The sequence below is a fragment of the Sinohyriopsis cumingii genome, chromosome 17 (assembly GCF_028554795.1).
Source record: "Sinohyriopsis cumingii isolate HCF-2022 chromosome 17, ASM2855479v2, whole genome shotgun sequence".
NCBI classification, from domain to species: Eukaryota; Metazoa; Mollusca; class Bivalvia; order Unionida; family Unionidae; genus Sinohyriopsis; species Sinohyriopsis cumingii.
In genome coordinates this window covers 98,614,337-98,636,267 of record NC_142977.1, presented here as the reverse complement: position 1 = coordinate 98,636,267, position 21,931 = coordinate 98,614,337, and the positions used below count along the sequence as shown (strand labels likewise).

Below are 21,931 nucleotides of genomic sequence, written 5' to 3'. Positions count from 1 at the left end.
GATTAGAGCGATGGAAATTGGATGCTTTCAAACGATATATGAGATGTTCTGAATGTCATTCCAACCTATAATTCATTTCTGTATTCAATTAAGTTAGCACGCAAAGGGGAATCTGGGGTCTTAGCAACACTCTTTTAAATCCACCTCCAAGCACATTTTCCATTATAATCATAATCTGAGTAAATATCTGGTTCACCATTTATTCCTTCATTATATATAGTTATTGTATATCACGTTATTCTCATGTTCACATAAATACTCGCGCAAATGTTGCTTTCCATTTCAGGTCTGGTGGGTACACAGTCCTGAACGCAACGTCTAATCTCATCACATGGCAAGTGGGTTCACTGTGGATGAATATGACAGGAAAAGTACACAGGAGGAACTTCGGCCGAATAATTACAACAGCCACGAAGCACTGAATAACTTGTTTTTGCGGAAGTAAAGAGACGTATAACTCTAACGCAGATATAACAGCATTGATATTTTTTCACTAGTTGCAATTTTCACAGTTGTCACTTACATCCTTCTCACTTGGGAGCTACAAATGTTTGTGAGCAGAATGCAAAAGGCATGGTTGATTCGGTCCACGGTCCATTTTAAGGCTTCACAGGCCCCATGCAAAGTGGGTGACTTGCATGGTTCCGGTGTGTTGGCGGTCTCAGTTCCCAAATGGATTGTTTTTGCATTTGATGGTTTACAAATTTACGTTCAGATCTGAATTTCAACTAAGTAGTTCATCACATACTATGTTAAAGTAATTTTGTAAATAACTTCATGCATGTTAGATCATATGAACACAATATTATTTTCAATACAATTGTCACTTATGTGGCCTGCATCAACAAATCGTTTTCCAGCGTTATTCGTTATGCTCAAATTCTTACTTTCCTCCTTACTTTTTTCCTTGCTGTTGTCATCTTCTCATACTCACCTCATCACAAAACGTTTTGCGCTAGCGCATGGATATTTGTGATGAGGGGTGAATGGGTCTTGTTGGGCACTGTAAACAAAGCAATATAGACCCTCTGGGGCCAACCAAACCCAGGAATGGGGTCACGTGACTCGTTCAGCCAATGGAATAGTTTTAAGGTGTACGAATATATGGGTCAGCATTCTTAGCGTCACTTGCAAAAGAATTATTGGAGATACGGGTTGTATATTTTGCGATCATAGTTTTTACATTTTCCACCACAATCCCGCCAACCGCATTGGTGTATAGCTTCCTATGTTGTAGTTATTTTGTAAATAACTGTAGGCATGTTATATCATATGACCATAACTTGTTGCAGCTTCAGATGAATTTCTCAGTAGTAACATTTTATGATGAAGGTGTTCACACCTGTACTATGCAAATTATTCAAGCGTCACATTTCTTTTCACGTCTTTGTATCCTTTGTTTTTTGTATACATTTGAAAACATTGTTTTTAAAGAAATATCATTTTTTTCTGTTACATGTACATTATGGTGGTCTCAGCTCCCAAATGGATTGTTTTTAGTTTGATGGTTTACAAATTTACGTTCAGGTCTGAATTTCAACTAAGTAGTTTATCACATACTATGTTAAAGTAATTTTGTAAATAACTTCATGCATGTTAGATCATATCAACACAATATTGTTTTCAATACAATTTTCACTTATGTGGCCTGCATCAACAAATCGTTTTCCAGTGTTATTCGTTATGCTCAAATTCTTACTTTCCTCCTTACTTTTCTCCTTGCTGTTGTTATCCTCTCATACACACCTCAGCACAAATGTCTTAATTTAGCAAGTTTGCATAGCCATGAAAAATCTCAATTTCTGGCTTTTCCAGTAAGGCTGTCCTCTGTAGTTTTATTGTTGCAGAGTGAACCTAATAAAAAGGATTTTTTTGTGTATGATTGTAATGCTTGCATTTCTTGAATAAAAAGGAGCTTGTCTAGCATTGCAGTAAATGCCACTGTTATATAGCTTTAAATTATTTTTATTACTCATCTGAAGTTGACCGTAATTGCATTTTCGGTGTGGATCGCACAAGTCCCTCAAAAACTTTGAAAGGTCATATCTTGAAAAGTATTTGACCGATTTAAATGATTTTTTTCAACATTTTATTTTCACATTAAGGTCTTAAGGATGGTAACCACAACTTAGTGCTTTTAATTGTATTTGCTGATATCCTAAAATAGCTTTTAATACCTAATATAATAATTTGCTTAATTCAGAGAACAACGCATTGATGATTAGCAATATACTTAAATTGATTGATTTATAAATTCCGTTGAGAATCTTTTATCAACCACCGGAAGAACAAACAAATGTTGGATATTGTTTGAGCAACAATTGCATACTGAATGAATTGATTACAAATACAAAGACTTAATGGCGTTGGTGTTAATGGATCAGTAATAATTAGTTTAACACTTATGATCTTTCAACAAGATCAAAGCTATCAAAAGGCCAAGTCATTGGTTCAGATACTTGTATTTCGGATGCTTATTTTCAAGAAATTGGTAACAATTTAAACATTTTCAAGAGCCCTGCCATGATCATTTAATATTCAAATTCATATATGATCTCTTCCCCAAAATGATAATAAAGTTTTTACATGTTATTCTTTGTACTTTTAAGAAACAAAATTGTATCATGTATGAGACATATACATGTATACGAAATTTCATGAGCCATGCCAAGATAGTGTTATATGCGATCTCTTCCCCAAATGATAATAACTTTTCACACATTTGTTTTTGCACTTTTAAGAAGAAAAATATCTTTTCCATGTACAAGAAAAATATATGCATACAAAGTTTCAGGAACCATGCCACAAGCATCTTACATTCGAATTCATACTTGATCTCTTCCCCAAAATGATAATAAACCTTTTATACATTATCTCTTATACTTTGAATAAAATATATTTATTTTTTGTTAATGAAAAAATGCATGTATAAGAAATTTCTGAAACCACACCACAGTTGTGTTACATCCAAATTCGTGTTATAATAGAGCATGCTATAGCGGTGTCACACTGTGTGTATATTTAAGAAAGGTTTATCAAATGGGGGGGTTGGGTTGCAATGGAACAATCGACGGCTTATTTCGTTCCATGCATTTCAATTCATTTGCTTGTATGTGTCTGTGCATGAGTGTGGTTGACTGATTTTCTGGGAGCTCAGAAAATTGTTAGCAAAAAAATACAAAAATAGGTCTACCTTCGTCCTTTAAACTATATTCCATCTAAAGAACTAATCTGCTAATGAACTCTAAAAGCAATCGACACTCTTTTGTTTTCATTTTTTGTCATTAAACAACTTCCAGATTTGTTTTTTATGGTGTCTCATCACCGATCAACTTTCCAGCAGTCAAGCCCTCACCAGAAACGATCTATATTTTATGTTTATCTGCATTTACACAATTACAGTTCACATTAACATTATTCCAATGCAAATAATCTAGTGTCTGAACTGTCAGGTAGCTGTCAAGTTTCCATGTGATATTTTTGTTTATACAGTAGCTGCCACCCCGCAAGCCAATATTATTTGCAACAACAACTATCATTGGTTAGATTCTGTAAATCTTATCAATTCCTTCCGCTAATGTACGATGACTGAAGCAAGTGTTACATGCTCTACAGCAGAGTGCTCATTTCCTCAAGAGACCAAAAGGAAACAATAATGGATCATAAGCATTTAATGTGTGAAACCAGTGAGGAAAGAAGCTGCTACCATTTATTGGGGCTAATATTCGCTTTAATGATTCACCCATAGAAGATACTGGCAGTGACTGTGATTACATAATCAGGTAATGAGAAGATGATAATTGTTGATTAGCGTGGCCTCTTACCAATTACGCAACACAAGTATGGATTACATGGAGATGATTTGGGCACCCAGCTGTAATTATCCCAAGGATTAATTAAATACCTTATTCAAATGATCATCGCTGGAAAATATATAAAATCTTTCTAATTTATAACATTATAATTTTCCTAATACTACTTAGCAGTTGCCCAAATCAAGATTCACACTGGGAAATAATGGTAGCCCAGCATTTCATTTTAGCTGCCTTGGATAATGGATTTTTCTACTTTTAATTAAGGCTGTACTGCACCTTTTGCTGATATTCTCTAAGAACATCCTTGGCACCATATTCACCGGACTTAAGTTTTTCCAGTAGCTTTTCCATGGGCAGGTCAACAATCTCACTTTCTTGTGATTGCCCATCAGTCACCTGAAAAGAAACGTGTTCTATGCAAGTGAAAATCAGAGACAAATTTGTCACAGATGGTATGATAAGGTGTAACAACACCAAACAAAAGAAATGATCCTAATGTATTTCTTCACTTTACAAATTATGCAATGAATGAGACATATTTTCATTCCAGTTCTGATTATCATGCATAGACAGTACGCTGGTCTAAATGTTCCATTCTGCTGATGAAATAGGTTTCTATTACACTTAAGACAGTTCAGATACAACATAGTCTGAAAACACCATGGTTTTATATATATATAATTTAGTCTAATATATCATTCTCATTCATTGTGACAATTTCATATACAGAATCAATCTTTCATTTTTTTAGATTAAATAAGTTTTGATTTCCAAGTAGTAAAATGTTTACATTTATAACATTAGCTCACATAAAGTAATCCTCTCTCTACCTCCCTCTCTCTCTCTATTTTTTAAACAACAACAGAACTTACTCGGTGACCTGAAGCTAAGTTTTCCAAAGATTCTCTGCACTCATCCTTTTTTGTTTTTATTTTTTTTTTCAACGCAGCTTTTTTCCACCAGCAACGTACCATCATAATGCAGCAATGTACTAACAAAATTGTCAACAAAGTTGCCAGGGGAAGAAAATACATGTAATTGTAATCCCACATCATTTCCATCACTGCCAAAAAATAGAAATAAAATCATCAATTCATGTCATTTAAAAAGAAATGTAATCTAAATACAAGAATCCCTCTAAAAGACCGATGCTTTACTGGCTAAAAAGAATTTTCTGGAATCCAAGATAAGACCGTTTTTCTTTTGAACTCTGACTGTTGAAACCATATCAGATATTCTTCAGCAAAAAACATTTTCAAGCTGACCATCATGGTGGCCACATTGGATTTAATTTCATTTATCACCAAGCAGACAGCAGAAGAAGTAGAAACCATATGTTGATGTGGCTAATCATTCAGGAGGGACAGCTATGAAACTTTCCAAGCTGGCTGCCATGGGGGCCAAATTAGGCAATAGTTCTGCACCAATTTCATTTAGGACCAAATAGACATTGTAAGAAGTGAAAAAATGATATAAATATGAAATTCTATTTATAAAGAAAAGCGATAATTTTCAAGATGGCTGACATTGCATCATAACTCTAATTTTCATTTGCCATATCAATAAGCTGTATATTTAAAACCAACCTGAGTAGATTTTAATAAAATTGGGAATATATATTTTCATTCACTCAGAATGAATGTAATTATCATTCAAGGCACAAATAAAAATTAGAGTTCATTTTCCTTTAATATAGAAGAAGAATGATCAGTAAATGTGTGGATGGGGACTTACATGACAAATGTACGAATGACGAAATAAAAGTAACATTCTTGAAATATGCGAATGGAGTAAAAAAAAAATTCTTGAAATATGCTTTTTTGTACATATTTTCAATGATGGATATCATAAGATCACCTGGCGAGCATACTTAAGTTGCCAGTTTTCTTATGCACATAACATGTATGTACTAAAATTCTCTGCCAACAAAATATATATTAAATATGTAAAAACTGTTTCAAACACTTATCATTTAATGCGCTTCAAGTTGGTGACTAAAAAGTTTGCAAAGTACGCGTAGACTTAATTACCACTGGTACAGTTGCACAAACTTTAGTTCCAAAACTACGCAGCTCAAAGGCTTGTTGGTATATATTAGCTTGTCTTAATTCTTGGAAATTCTTTTTCCATTTCACATGACGACGGCAATCATAACTCCCGCCACGAGACATACTCAAATTGGCAAGTGATGTCCAATAAAAAGAATTGTGTCCCTTTCAGCTTTTATTCACAAGAATCTGAATGTATCTTTTTATTCGTCTGTGTTGATTATTAACACTTTTCAAGAGACTCTTTTCCCCTTTCGTCTTAAACATGCATCTCTTGCTGGACGCCATTTTATCAAAAAAATCTATAATCAACAGTTTCATCATGCCATATTTGCCCTATTCTGCCTGGAAAAAGAAAAAATTTCATCCTAATATTAAGTCCTTCATGAATCCTGCTAAATTTGAACCTACATGTTGATTAATATGACCCTTTATATCCCGTGTTACACTCATTATACAGTGGTACCAGTCTTGAAAGACCACCCCTTCTGCCAAAACATAATGGTCTCTCATGACAGGTGGTCTCTCATAACAGGTCAGAACACTATTTAATCAATAAATCTGTATATGGAGAACCTGGTCTCTCAACACAGGTGGTATCTCAAGGCAGGTTCCATCATAGTAATTTCTCTCCCAAGATTAATATAGTCAAGGACATGGACTGTTTCTTATTCTGATTGGGGTCTTTTTACACTCAAACTGGAAAAAATCGAAAGTGTTTGGCAATTAGAATGGAGCTACACTTCAAACCCAAATTAGACCCAGAAAAATTCCTGCCTGTCATCATTTATATATCATGGTGCCATCTGCTGTCATAATGAGATATCATTTCATTACAATTAGCATTGTGCTTCATCACAACTGCATGTACCAAAAAGAAATTTCAAGTCAGAAAGATGCAATTAAAAATGCTAACATGTAATATGCACATATAATCACTCAAATGAAACCCGAAGACATAAAACTGCAATATCAATTACAGTGAGGGACTGATGATTTAATTTGAGGGAGGGGTTTTTTTTCAAGAAGGAATATTATTTTTCTTCTTATACTAATATGTTAACTCTTGGTCAGTGATCTTGATGATGGACCACTGAAACTCATTAACTCATTGGTGCATTGAAAATCTCCACCCACTGCTATCACAACGGTTTACAGTCTTTTCAGTTGTATCAAATAAAACATGCGATGCCACTCCACCCACTGCTATCACAACGGTTTACAGTCTTTTCAGTTGTATCAAATAAAACATGCGATGCCACTCCACCCGCTGCTATCACAACGGTTTACAGAGTCTTTTCAGTTGTGTCAAATAAAACATGCGATGCCACTCCACCCGCTGCTATCACAACGATTTACAGAGTCTTTTCAGTTATATCAAATAAAACATGCGATGCCACTCCCTTTCATCGGTAACTGGTCTGTTTATTGTGTTTACTGAATACCTACCAAATTCTGCACTTGAAGAAACACGACAAATCCCTCAGCAAAAAGGGACGGGTGTTATAGGGTGGTTATTGTCAAAACTGTCTTCGTGCATATTGAACTAGCCTTGCGTACTGGATCAAAACACTGATTTCAATATAGATGGAGAAAAAGAAAGATTCAGAATATCTGTCTAGTACTGGCCAATCAGAAAAGGTCATATTACCTAACTCAATGAATGATTCAATAATAGACCAAATAATGCATTTTAATATTCATATTGTTGTTGATAAACATTCAATGCATATTGCAGTGAAAACTGGAAACTACATATGTATTCATGTATTAGTGTTATATGGCACCTCACACAATAGTGACCATCTGGTGCCAACTAAAGGTAAGGTTAAAAAAAAGACATTTAAGCTTTGCAAGGTTCATGACAAGAGAGCAAGTTTGTATATATCATCAAAAAAGAACAAGAAATTTACAGAAATGCTGGAAAAAATACATCAATGGCGAAAGCATGATGCAGGAAAGGATGTGATATTGCGCGCTTGATGCATCGAGTACTGAGATAAATACAAAAGTATATTGTGTGCTTTATTATTTGTTGAGAGGTGTAACAAGTTTCATAAATTGTCCCTGAAACCACACTTATAATGGTGTTCCTTCACTTATCCAACCTAAGAGATGCCATCAAGCTGCTGGACCAAGAAACAGAAGGCTAGAGAATATGTCTTATTGCCCTAGGTCTGATAATGAATCCGATACAATACATAACTTTTAGGGAGACTTGTTTGTGAGATACAGTTATTATTTTGAGTGGATGTTAACGAATAAACAATGGAAACAACAACTGAATTTTGCCAGACTAAACAATACCAACTTCTGAAAGTGCAATGAATATATATATATATATATATATATATATATATATATATATATATATATATATATATATATATATATATATATATATATATATATATATAGAGAGAGAGAGAGAGAGAGAGAGAGAGAGAGAGAGAGAGAGAGAGAGATGTAACAGATAAGAGTGAAGACAACAAGCTTTGTAAAATTTAACAATTAATTTATTTCCCCAGACTGCAAACTATAAAAAATAAGAAAAAAATTACGGTATTGCGGATTAAATCCAAATTGTAATCCAAGAATTAAATCATATGTTAGAGTCTGATACAGACTTAATGATCAATTTTTTATTTATTTCTTGCTTCGTTAAAGAAGATTTAGTCTCAGAAAGATCATATTTTCTGACAAGTTGAATCAATTCATCTTTTTTCAAACAGTCTAACTGCTCCTGGGTAGGATTTGAAAGAAAGATCTCCACTTTTGGTGACATTGTAAAATGCTTGCTGATTTCACTAAAGATCTCTAAATTGTGAAATAACGATTGGGATTTAAAAAATACATATCCCAAGGACAAGCGCCCAATTTTGTGATACGATTCTATGCTCTTAAAATAAGTAAAAGAAAAGAGTGAAGACAACAAGCTTTGTAAAATTTAACAAATAATTTATTTTCCTAGACTACAAAGTAAAAGAAAAAAGAAAAATGAACTTACGGTATTGCGAATTTAGACCAAATTGTAATTCAAGAATTAAAAACACAAGTCCTACCAATAAAAAAATTCTATGTGAAGCACAGTACAAATCGCGATGAAAATCAAAAATGGAAGGCGATGACATTTGTAATAGTCTTCGTTGTACTGATGTGTCAATAATCTCATGTTAAATCACAGGAAATATTATTCCAGTTTTTGAATTTCGTATAAATTCCAGTAAATGTCTTTGTCCAAGAATTATCAGAGCACTTTTGTATTTCCATGGAAAACGATCACTTGATTTCAATAATTCATATCCCAAGGACGAGCGCCCAATTTTCTGATACGATTCTATGCTCTTAAAATAAGTAAAAGAAAAGAGTGACGACAACAAGCTTTGTAAAATTTAACAAATAATTTATTTCCCTAGACTACAATGTAAAAGAAAAAAGAAAAATGAACTTACGGTACTGCGAATTTAGTCCAAATTGTAATTCAAGAATTAAAAAACACAAGTCCTACCAATAAAAAAATTCTATGTGAAGCACAGATCAAATCGCGATGAAAATCCAAAATGGAAGGCGATGACGTTGATAATAGTCTTCGTTGTACTGATGTGTCAATAATCTCATGTTAAATCACAGGAAATATTATTCCAGTTTTTGAATTTCGTATAAATTCCAGCAAATGTCTTTGTCCAAGAATTATCAGAGCACTTTTGTATTTCCATGGAAATCGATCACTTGATTTCAATAATTTGAAGAAAATAAAATAATCAGCCCAAACTGGACACAACATAAAACAACTTGACGTCTGAAGTGTTTAAAGCCCAACTGGCAATCCCTTATCATAACATCAGTTATAAGACAAACTAAAACGCATAACAGATTAGCGGATGGGGTTCAAGAATTCAAACTTCTGGAAAAAATAGAAGTTTGTTTACCAATTGACACATGCTTTATGTCACGTAATCTAGGTATGACCTTGATTCAACTTAATGATTATTACGATGAGAAAGATAATTAGAAAAAAGTTGTTTACCAAAACTGTCACTGATTTTTGAACAATGTCAGCAAATAGATACAACGTTTCTATTATTAGTTGTTTACATCGAAAATTTAAAAAAAGTAAATTCTGGACATCAAATCCAATAAACAATGTTATATTACAAAAGCATGTAATGGAATAAAATAATTTAAAACTATCAGACAAACAATTAAATTAAATATACATACATACATATATATAACATACATATATGTGTGTGTGTGTGTGTGTGTGTGTGTGTGTGTGTGTGTGTGTGTCTGTGTGTGTGTTATTGGCTCTCATTTTTTTACAATTTAGCTCTGAAGTCCAGGAAGCGAAAATAACCAAGCAGAGCTAGCAGTTGTTTTTTTTATAAAGATGCACATCTGAAGTAAGGCCAAGATACACTAAAACCCATATTGTACATATCAGACACACACCAAAATAAAGGGAATTATAAGTTTTCTGAACAATGCCTAAGATATATAAGGTCTTTGTTTTAAATAGCCAGTATAACCAGTAAGGAAAACCGGAAAATTCTTTTTCTTTAAAAATCTAAAATACAAAATGCAAAACTGTAGAGTGCCACCTATATTAATATAGCGGACTGTATTTTTGACATGTCTGCAAATTCCCTTTTGTTGACGAGAAATTGCTGATCTCTAAATTCAAAGCAAATTTCAAGAAAGCTTGAGCATAGCTACTCGATGATCCTCAACTAAGGACGAAGTTTGAGATCAATTATTACAATTATAAGCGAACAAACGAGATGATTGTCTGCTTTGGAAGTTGAGCAGATGATAATTAGATTCACGTGCGAAGCCCCGCTAGCTGTAAGTATTTTTTTTTTCGTCTGAGTTTTTATTTTGTAGGTAGACGTCAGCAAGTATGGATCTCAAAAGAAGTATAAAAAGGTACGAGAATAGGTGTGAAAAGGAGAAAAATTTACTTGTAGAGAATGTTCTGCAAAGGCAGAACGTTCTGTTTGGAAAATTGAAGGGATGTAGTGGGAAGGGGGAGTTTCCCACTCCGACAAAGAAATAGCCCGGATTTAAGTTGTTAATGCTGTTAATGCGTGATGATCAGATACCAGAATTCTCAAAATTTTTAACTGCGTAAAATGCATCACTGTTTAAAATTTATTGTGTTTGACCAAATGACTTAATGCTTTGACTCAGTCACGCACGTCAATAACAACACTTTCATCCAAGTTACAATATTAGCGGTGCTGCTAGTAATAGAGTGCAGTTCACAAAAAAGACAAATGTGGTAAATAATTTGGTCCTAACTTGTAGCCCTTTTCGGCTTTTTTTAGCACGGTTCGGGGAATCGCTATTATTTTACAAACGTCTTGATGAAATATGAACCAGAATCTCCAGATCACAAATCATATTTTAAAGTATTTCCATTGTTCTTCATTCCATCCTTCAGTGTACCGATCTTCGACGTAAGCTCCGCCCACTTAGATCTTACTGTTGCTCTGGCTTAGAAGCTATCGTCAAAATTGCAGATTCATTGGAAAATACACCTGGCACCTTTTCTACCTGATTACAATAATTTTTCAGAATGTGTTTTAGAAAATGACACGAACTACAATATACAAGGATATATTCATGAAATTAGGTTTTTATATATTAAAAATCAAGTGAAAGTTGGAGCATGTTGATGGCGGTCAATGAAGACGAACGAACTGCAAGCAGACATTTCCTTATTAGAGGAGAGAATAACAAAACCTTTCTGCTCTTACAAAGCTGGGTATATTCATATATTAAATCTAAATTTATAGAATGACATATATATTTTTAAAATTAAAATAGAGCTGTCGTTATGTATTCGCACCCGTTATATTTACATCGTACATGAATAATTGTCAAGGTCACTGGCCACCTATATTGTGCAAACGTGTGATATTATTATAGTAATTTAAAAAAAAACGTTGTTATGTATGCACGTCATAAACATGTTTAATTATACTTAAAAATCCGCTTTTTTAAATGAAAAATATAGTAGGCGGTCTCCGTAAACAGTGTGTAGTTTCCGAGTGCCAAAACGGATATGACGTACATGTATCCCTTCTATTCAACCTAGCTATTCAAGTGTTTAATTTCCCTACGTAAATGTCTATGTGATATATCTTGCGATCGTGCTTTTGTACAGCAAATATGTACTGTGTTGCATATGGATGTAACCAAAAGAGTGATAATGGGACACACACAAAAATTATATTTCCAAAAAGGTGGATAGAAACTGTGGGATCGAATAGGTTGAGGGATGGGAAAGTCATAAATCCTCCTAAATCCCGTAGAAAGTTATATGGTACATGTAAGAGGGATATAAAGAGAGTAAGTAAAATATATCAAATAAAGGATTACAGTACAGTAATGTTACCGCAGATGTAAAATATTAATGTTTAAAATAATTATAATAATTTTTGAACGTGCAGACTGTAGACTTTGATCAAACTCTTGTTTTAGCATTATTATAACCAATATGAACTCAAAAGGATTTAAGATTTTAAAAAAAGAAAAGAAATATGAGGCATTACATCAATGTATATGTCCCAAGATTTAAGAAACGAAATAATTTTGTATTGAATATGTGCCTCCCCTGCCCCCCACGATGCAATAAAATAGATAACAAAACACTTATTTAAAAAAAAAGGAAAGAAACTAACCATTGGTATCACTTATTCCTTCTTTTTTCATCATGCGAAATTTATTAAAGAAAAAAATATATCCACAAAGTCCGTATATGTAGCAGATGCCGGCTGGCGCATGCATCCTTACTGTAATGTGTATCACTTATGCGAGATAACAAAATCGCAGATGAGACGGGAATATCACCCGATTGCTTGAAGGCACCTGCCATTCACGCATGATACGTTATAAGGTGCAAAATAACCAAGACTGTATTGTATCAAGGTAAACTATACGATGGTAACTCGCAAGTAAAAGTCATTATTTGAAAATACATTCACTGTGAGTGCAAATGATCATCTTTTCGCTTGCATGGGTTACAAAAGTATTATTAAAGCAAGTTAGTGTTGTGTTTACTATTTACTCTACAGAGGTCAATGAACGTTTGTATCAATAATGATTACATATGGCAAACAAATAGAAGCCCGGGATGTTGAATAAAAACAACTGGCAGAGAGCAATAAACTCATTGCTTAAGCGTACCGACAGGATATCAGATACAAAGGTTATTTTATTACAAGGCAAGCCAACCCCCAGAGGCTGACTTTTGATTCTTTTAAGTGTGCAGATTTGTTTTTGTGGGGTTTTTTTACAAAGTTGGCCAACATAGGGAAGCCAGCATTGATTCCTTTTTTACCTGTATTAACGGGAATTTGGAAAATAAATTGAAACAATGGAACAGTTTTAAAAGCATGGCCGGATTATCCATAAGGGAAACGTGCCCAGGGCCCCCGAGGCTCAAGAGACCCAGTATATTATCGTCTGATTACACAGGCAGTGTTTTTAATAGTACCGTAACCATATCAATGGACAAGACAGGATAGCTATGGGCCCCTATGCTGGCTGTGCCCAGAGCCCCCAAAGGCTTTAGTCCAGCCCTGTTTGAAAGCGAAACAGTCTAGTGGGTCGTGTACGCATATCGATATAAGGCTGAACAGTAAATTTGCTTTCAGTAGTTTCATCTAAATGTTCCCTATCCATAGTTCATACTTTGTTTCGTCTTGTGGGGATAAATGTACGTCATTTCCGATTGGCGTCCTCTATAGGTGGGAAATCGTAGCTAACGGGAAGTAACAGCGTTGTATACTTCTATTTCGAGTAATTAAATTATTATTTCTTCTTCACAACTGATAAAAAAAATTTCATTCTTTTTGTGCGAGTATAATTAATTTTAATCATGTAATGCAAATCTGATGTAAAAAGAAAAATGTTAGAGTATGGCCGGAGACCCTTATTGAAGCCACTCAACCCCCATCTGCGCTCCCAACAACAGGAATCAACTGGAAGCAGGATTAGAGTCAATGATGTGTGTGTGGTGCTAGACCTGAGAGGTGCGGGCATTGACCAGGTGTATCTGGAGCTCTCAAAACAGTTCTTTTCAGGGCTAACCATGTCTCTAGAAAATAGAGACTGATCCATTTGCCACAAGATGTTAGTGTTTTGTTGGCATGATAGTGTGTGTATGTGTGTTTCACTAACAAAAAGGGCCATCTCCCTACCCAACTGAATGTTTGTGTGAGAGTTGAGTAGTGTGAGTATAAACACTAACTCAGTTTGCTTGTGTGATAGTGTGTGTTTGGTAGGGTTGGTGATTGTAGGTGATGGCTTGGTTGTTTTTTTTTTAAAGAAAATAGCTTCCCCTTCTCCGCTAGGTGTTGGTATGGAGTACAGTAGGTTTTCTTGGTAATAATGCGCTGGTTTGTTAGAAACAATATGTAAAATAGTTTCTTTTAGGTACGTGCTACTATCTCTATGGGTTGTTTGGTATGTGATATGTTTAGTAGGTGTGAGGGGATGTTTTCCTTCACATTAGTCGAATGGACGCAAACGACTCAAAACTATAGATTAGATTAGATTAGAAACGTACCTTATAATCTGATTTGATCCTTTATTACCACCGTCAAATTGAATTACCATTATTTTCGACGTGATATCAAAGCTACAAAATTCACTTAGACTTTTCAGATGGAGAAGAAAAAGGGAAGAGAGAACTTAAAAGAAAACCAAATGGCCACTCCGTTGCCGCGAAAAATAATGTATGTTCTCTTGCCCAATTGTTCTTTCTTTCTATTGTATAGATGCTTGTATATATCTATGTATGTCTATGTCTATGTTGTGTTGTGTTTGTCCATATACAACCCTTGACCCTAGACAGACCCTATACATTTGCATTTGTCCCTAGACAAACCCAATAAATTTTCGTTTGTCCCTATACAGTCCCAATTCATTTTATTTGCCCCTACACAATCCCAATCCATTGTCATTTGTCCCTACGGTACAATCCCCCAATTTTAACACAGAAGCCTACGTGTCCCTATATTTTTTTGTTCCTACGGTACAAACCCCCAATTTTAGCATAGAAGTCTATGTGTCCCTACGGTATCCCCATTACCTTCTGGTGTGCATGTATACTTAGCTTAACTGCATTCTGTGCATATTTCTAATAAAACATTAAACTTGTTATTGATTATTTTGTTAGTGAGATTGTTAAAAGTGAAATCCTGACATATAGTACAACTGGCATTCCTTTCATCATCATACCCCTAAATATTATTATTAGTACATACATACATACATACATACATATCTTTGTACATCAGATCATGAACTGACATATGAATTTGCTATAATTTTCTTCCTTTTGTCAAATTTTTGGGATAATTTTTTGTGTATGTGTAAATGTCTGTGTTCCTAATGGTAGTTTGTGATCTGAAATGCTGAACAACGCTATGGTAGTTTCCTGGTATTTCTCTTACGAGATCATCGTTGGACAAAAAATATTGTAAGACCGTGGCTGAATTAAAAACCTTCCAGGCAGGAAAATCAACAATTTTGAAACAGTTCTCGGATTACTGAAGGATGATGTGCTGTGGACTGTTATGGTTTTCGCAGGTCTTAAAGAGTTAGCGATAGGTGAATAAGTAAATAAAGACACTGACCTTCAAGATACTATATACGTCTACTTGGTGCTCTTTGATCTATATTACAATACAGTTAATTTTCAGTTTAAATCAGATGATGGTGGCAAACGATTGATACATAGACGTCATGTAGATTCCAGGTTATGCAACGGGCGTTACTCTGATATCGCGGTAATACCATATTTACGATGTGTGCATTATACATAATACAAATATTGATAAAACTGTTTATCTCTATTTAGTCATAAATTTTATATATTTACGATGGCATACACTTGTCCACATGTTGGGATCTTGATATATACATTGCACAAATTGTAAATCAATCTGAACATTGGACGCCACTTCAATAGCTCTCATTATGTCACCTGACCACTTGTAACTGGAAAAGTCCTCGGATTTCGGTGAGTTTGGGCACAGCCACATGAGCATGAATGCACATGTCGACCTTAGTACTGGGTATATATATCTCCCTTATATCAGACCACTACCCTTAGTACAGGACGTAATTACTTCCCTGATCTTATGACAGGACATATCTAACTCGCTAGCTTTAACACTGGACATATTTTCTTCACTGACCGTAGCACTGGATATATCTACCGGCTAGAACTTAATACCATAAATATTTGCCTGCGAAACATATATACCTTCTATGTCTAAATATCAGACATAGTCACTGACAGATGTTAGTACATGATGTATCTACTTCACGGACTTCACTACTGGATAACTCAGACTACATCGTCTAATGTTCAGATTTATATCGTGCCTGTCCAACTATTTGACCTTTCATTTTGATATACAGAAAGGAAGGAAATTAAATTTCCTTTTACAATAATAGTTATCTCATGAATTTAGCCATTTAGAATGAAAATATATAATAGACACGCAACTGATCTGACACAAAGACAAACGGAAAATAATGAGATCTTTAGACCTTTGTAATAAATGTGAAGAAAAGTATCCCAGCTTTAGTATGTTGATCAGTTTGTTTATTATGGAAGATCAAAATTAAGTATAGTCAAAGGTGCGTGTCAGTGACAGAACGTGTTTTGTTTTTGTTGTTCTGGCCTTTTCTATATAATGATAGCGGTTTGTTCTTTTAGGGAACAAAATAAAATATGGAATGGAAACAACCTGAGATCAAAATTTAAAAAGCACGTAGGTCTTAGGCGAGGTCGTTCCTTTCGGGTTGGGCAGACAACCTGCCTGGTATATCATAGGCTAGCGAGTACGTGGTGATATCCCTGCTCTTGCGAATCGCACGTAGAGTTCAATGTTATACTCAGTTCCATGCATATTGTGGTTTTAAATATTGTAATAATTATAGAATAATTATTTAATTAGTATTTTAATCATATAAACTGTAAATAGATATTATCTTATCTTAAACATTATTCTATTACATGTTTAAAATTGATATTACAATTAGTTGCATCAAAATGTTATTAATAAAGTAAAAATATATATTTCTCTTCATAAAAAATATAACTTTTGTCTTTCTTTTATTTTATTTAACGAACATTAGATTCAGTGAAATCGTTTATATTTTGTCAAAGAAAAAGTTCCAAATTAAGTGACACAAACCAAAGATATACATCTTTCCTTTCAAATAAAACTTTGAAAACTATTAAAGTATTTGCAACAATTTCACAGAGAGACCTAAATGTTTCCGTGGCCATTAATCAACAGACGCTTCTCGCAAAGTCTCGCATGTCACGGGATAGTCAGAGCCGCCGATATAATCCTTTTAATGTCCGCATCATTCTCTATAATATTAGCTCCCTGGTTTTTTATTATTATTGCTATTATTATTATTATTATCATTATTATTATTATTATTATTATTATTATTATTATTATTATTTATTGGTGGTGGTGGTGGTATTATTATTATTATTATTATTGGAACACATTTATTTCTGGGAAGAAAAATCTTAATTTTCCCAGTCAGAGAAAAATTGTTTTTTCCTGATCGTGTATTCGTAGAGCGATTCACATTTTTGTGACTCAGATCCGTCATCTAGTCTATAAATACGTTATCTAATGAGTCTTTGTGTGAGTAAAACAAACTTACCGATTTTATGTCTTTTGATCACTTATTCGAAACCCAGAGAAAGTGTACTCCTGTTGTTTCGAAGAAATAAGCATGTGGTTTAAAAGACTTTTCTGATTGGGTCTCCAGAGCTCGCGTATTCCAACTCTGAATAAGTGCAGTCGAACTTCGAGAACGCAAAACGTGTTGTCTTGCCGAGTAGTTTGCGTGACGTGGAAGTTTCGATTTCGCTTAAAGGAAAACTGGATTTTGTGTATTGGAGATCTCAACTGCGTGGGTTACAGCGATCATACAATTGAAAAGTATCTTCTGACTGGTTCTCTCAAGTTCGCGGATATGAGGCCACGATGCGTTTCCACTTTATGGCCCGAATGGCTTGCCAGGGTCCTGAAACAGAGATGTATGAACACAATCTTTCTTGAAAGAGATTCTCCTTAACAATATAGTGAAAGTCAGCCAGTTACAAAGAAAGAAAGGAAGCAAGGGAAGGAAGGACCGGGATGTTTTTCAGCAAGCCAACTAGTATGTATGTATGTATGTATGTATGCATGTGTGTGTGTGTGTGTGTGTGTGTGTGTGTGTGTGTGTGTGTGTGTGTATGTATGCATATGTGTGTGTATGTATGTATGTATGCATGTGTGTGTGTTTTAATGTGTGTGTGTATGTATGTATGTGTGTGTATGTATGTATGTCTATGTATGTATGAATGTGTGTATGTATGTATGTATGCATATGTGCATATGTATCTATGCATGTATGTATATATGTATGTATGTATGTGCATATGTGTGTGTATGTATGTGTGTGGTTTGGTTTAGTGTTTTATAGCACAGTAACACAATTAGGCTATTTAGTGTCGATGTCATTAGAGTAACGTGCCTTGTCTAAGGACTCGCCACATTAGCTTGTCCTGGCTGCTCCAATGGTAGGATTCGAACCCGCAGCCGGTCGGTCGTAACTTCGGCACACCTACCAGAGTCCCATCGCTTCTGTCTCCATTAATCGCCTCTAATGACATGCGGGAGAGCGCATTGAGTCTATTCTATGGAGGGGATCACCGCCAAAATTATATGCATGTATTTTCTATTCTTCCTGAATGAATTATTGTAAATGCGAGTGCTACTTTCATGATTCTATCCATGTATATTGTATTCTTCATTCATGCAAAGTGTACGTGGCAGTTTACAAGTGTTACTTTCCTTCTGCATTATTGTGAATGGCTGCTTGCAAGTGCTACATTCATAATTCTAGTCATGAATTTTCAAATCTTCATTGATGCAAACTGTAAATGACTGCTTGCAAGTGCTTAGATCTACTTTCCTTCTGCGTCATATTATCTTGCAGTTTGCCAGCTAATGAATTGATTCTGAAGTTTGTCGTACGGCAAATGCTATGTCAATTATTACAACTTTAAATATTCTATTTATAAACTTACTATAACGCAAGTTACATTGTTCCAACTGTTAATTTTATTCTGCATTGCATAAATTTTGCCTTTGCAACACCGCAACTTTAAAGTGTTCTCATAGTCCATTCTTTATGACAGATTGCACCTTCTAAAATTATGATTGTAATGTAGCATCAAGCATGTTGCAAATTAGCATTAGGGAAGTTAGCATGAAACAATGCCTCATTATGACAACAGACGGCGCTGTGACACGTCACTTTCTTAAAATACGACTACTCCCCTGACCCTAGCAACAAGAGGTCATCCCACTTTACGGCATGTTTAGGCGTCTTATTTTAAAATTTCGTTCGAATTATATTGCTGCATTAAGGTTAGCTGGTTTCCCAGAGTATTAACATTTGGAAGGGAGGTGGCCTGCAAGAGGCATAAAATAAATTAAATGTATCAAACTGTATCCAGTTAGAAGTATACATAATGTAACATTTCCGCTCACCCTTCCCACCTCATTTTTATTTGGAGATTTTGTGGGTGTAAATTACCTCTACCGCACGGTGGCAGAATAGGGTAGCCGCTTACCAGCAAGGTTCAAGGTCCAAATTTGTTTATATATTCTCATGAATAACTTTATCAATTTAGAGCATGTTTATTATTTTATAGTAATGCAGTGCAAATTCTATATTTTGTATCAGTAAAGACCTCATAAGGTTTGAGCAAATTGCAGATAATTGCACCTCAATGCCGTACTTATTCTTTCTTGTCTATTCACGAGAGAGAGAGAGAGAGATTAGTAAGTTTCTTCACAGAATAATAGAAACCACTAGCCAATTTCTGAGTGCAGTTGTAAGATATCTGAGCAGAAAGTAACAGCTACTTTATAAGCATGCAATACATTTGAATGTGAGTTATAGGCCTCCAGGTAATATTCTTCAGATAAGACACAATAATGGGTTTTAGAAATTGAAGCCACACAAGTACCAGTTCATTACTTTGTGAAAAATGGGGTCATTATGAGAAAATGGAGACCACCTGATGTAACTGTTGGTGATGAGTGGTCAGTGAGCAATCAAATTGCTGTTCCTGAGTCGTATAAACAGGAAATTCATAGTCCTGCCCATAAAACGCCTTAAGCTGGTCAATTAGGTGTCAGTAAGACTTATCACAAGATTCTGAATCTTTTTTAATGGCCTAAAGTTAAAAGCGATGTTCATAAGTACTGTAGATCTTGTCACACTTGTCAAATGGTAGGAAATCCCAATCAGAAGATACCTAAGACACATCAGTCATCTGCAACCTATTCCTGCATTTGACCATTTGACAAACCATTTAGCCGAAAAATGGTAGACTGTCGGTTCCTTACCCAATACCAAGTCAAACAACCAATACTTGCTGACCATAATGTGTGCGTCCACAAAATTTCCATTGCTATCCCTTTGAAGAATATTAAACCAAAAACTGTTCTAAACGTTTTAACAGTGTTTTTTTTTTTTTTTTTTTTTTTTTTGCTTGTTGCCTCCCCAAATCTGTCCAGTCTGATCAAGGATCAAATTTTATGTTTGAATATTTCCCAACAACTTATGCATGAATTAGACATCTAACAGTTTAATTTTTCTGCCTATCACCCTGAAAGTCATTAGGATACCACAAGACTATCCTAAAGACGTTTTTACCTATCCAGGACACATGTATACAAATATATTGAATCAAACCTAAACAAGACAGTGATCGGTGAAATTCTGCATGGTATAATAATCGAATAAGATCAGTAGTGTTTTTTCCCTTGCTGATACTTGCTGAAGGTAAGACCCTAAGACTATCCCAAAACACGCTCATCGACCCAGGATACATGTATACAATTACAATAACTTAATGAAATATGCAAGTTTTCATGCATTCTCTCTCTCTCTCTCTCTCTCTCTCTCTCTCTCTCTCTCTCTCTCTCTTTGATCATAGATAATTCTAGCGAAACTACTTTTATTTGACAAAGTGAGGCAGACTTAGTAAGTCGGAATCATGCGTAACTACATTAAAATTTCAAAAATTCTTTTAAAGATTTTTTAAAATCTTTAATGTTACAAAGAGCTGCAGAGTGAGTAGAACTTAAAGGTGATATAAAATTTTAAAATTCTTGAACCAATTTATTATTTTTAATTAGTTTGATCATGGTAAGAATTGCAAACAAATAAAAGTAAACTCTCCTGTAACATTATGTCTTTTGTCTCTGATTATTTACACTGTAGAGACATAAGTATTAAAGGATGCAAGCCAGTTTTAAAGTTTAAAAAAAAATACTTCAAAGGTTGATGTTCTGTACATTAACAATGCAAATTAAGTATTGGAAAACAATCGAACACTAAATCTAACATTTCTAATCATAAATAACCATTCATATCATGATATGAACATGATCTTCCACAATTGGAATATTTCGGCTTTTGCGACAAAATATGTTCTACAATGAAAATGATAAGAATAAGAAAACCTTTAGGAACACTTAACTTTTTTAATGTCATTTTACCTTTTTGTGTTATTGATATTGTTCTGAAATATATTATTTTCGTCGGAGCTTATGTACAATAGTATCACAAGAAAAGATAGACGTCTGTGAGGCGCTTCAAAATAGATGACGTACTGTGCGAGCTTGACAACCAGGGGTCGTCTGATAAAAGCTAGTTAAGAAGAGTACGATGGAACATAACATTGTCATTTCTGATCCGTACTTTCCTAAAATAACTAATGTTTCCAAAGTAAAGAGAGATATCACTAAGAAGTAGATTTCTTAAAAGGTGAAAATAAATACTTAAAGTGCGTCAAAACTGGGGTTCAAGAAGATAGACCAATCTGCTGTGGTGTATGTGTTTTTGTTTTCGTAAGGTGCTATAAATCACTTAGATCTTGGAGAAAGTATATGGTTTTAGAGAACGAATAAAACTTCGTCGCTAACTTGCACCTTAAAAAAATGATATGGAAAGAGT

General features: G+C 34.5%; 1 protein-coding gene across 2 annotated transcripts in view; it reads right to left on the bottom strand.

Moving 5' to 3' along the window:
• LOC149779518 (fatty-acid amide hydrolase 1-like) overlaps nt 1-17,800 on the bottom strand; it is a 126,018-nt gene extending 108,218 nt beyond the window's left edge. Inside the window, exons 1-3 of one of the 2 annotated variants that reach the window (XM_089940230.1) lie at nt 17,573-17,800; nt 4,688-4,878; nt 4,092-4,211 (exon numbers count right to left, since the gene is read on the bottom strand). In XM_089940230.1, coding sequence (XP_089796356.1) covers nt 4,092-4,211; nt 4,688-4,876 — 309 coding nt within the window. In that variant the 5' untranslated portion in view covers nt 4,877-4,878; nt 17,573-17,800. Of the gene's footprint in view, nt 1-4,091; nt 4,212-4,687; nt 4,879-15,510; nt 15,648-17,572 lie in introns of those variants that run through there. The other variant, XM_089940231.1, reaches the window with a different exon arrangement.
• Between the last annotated feature and the right edge of the window lie 4,131 nt (nt 17,801-21,931).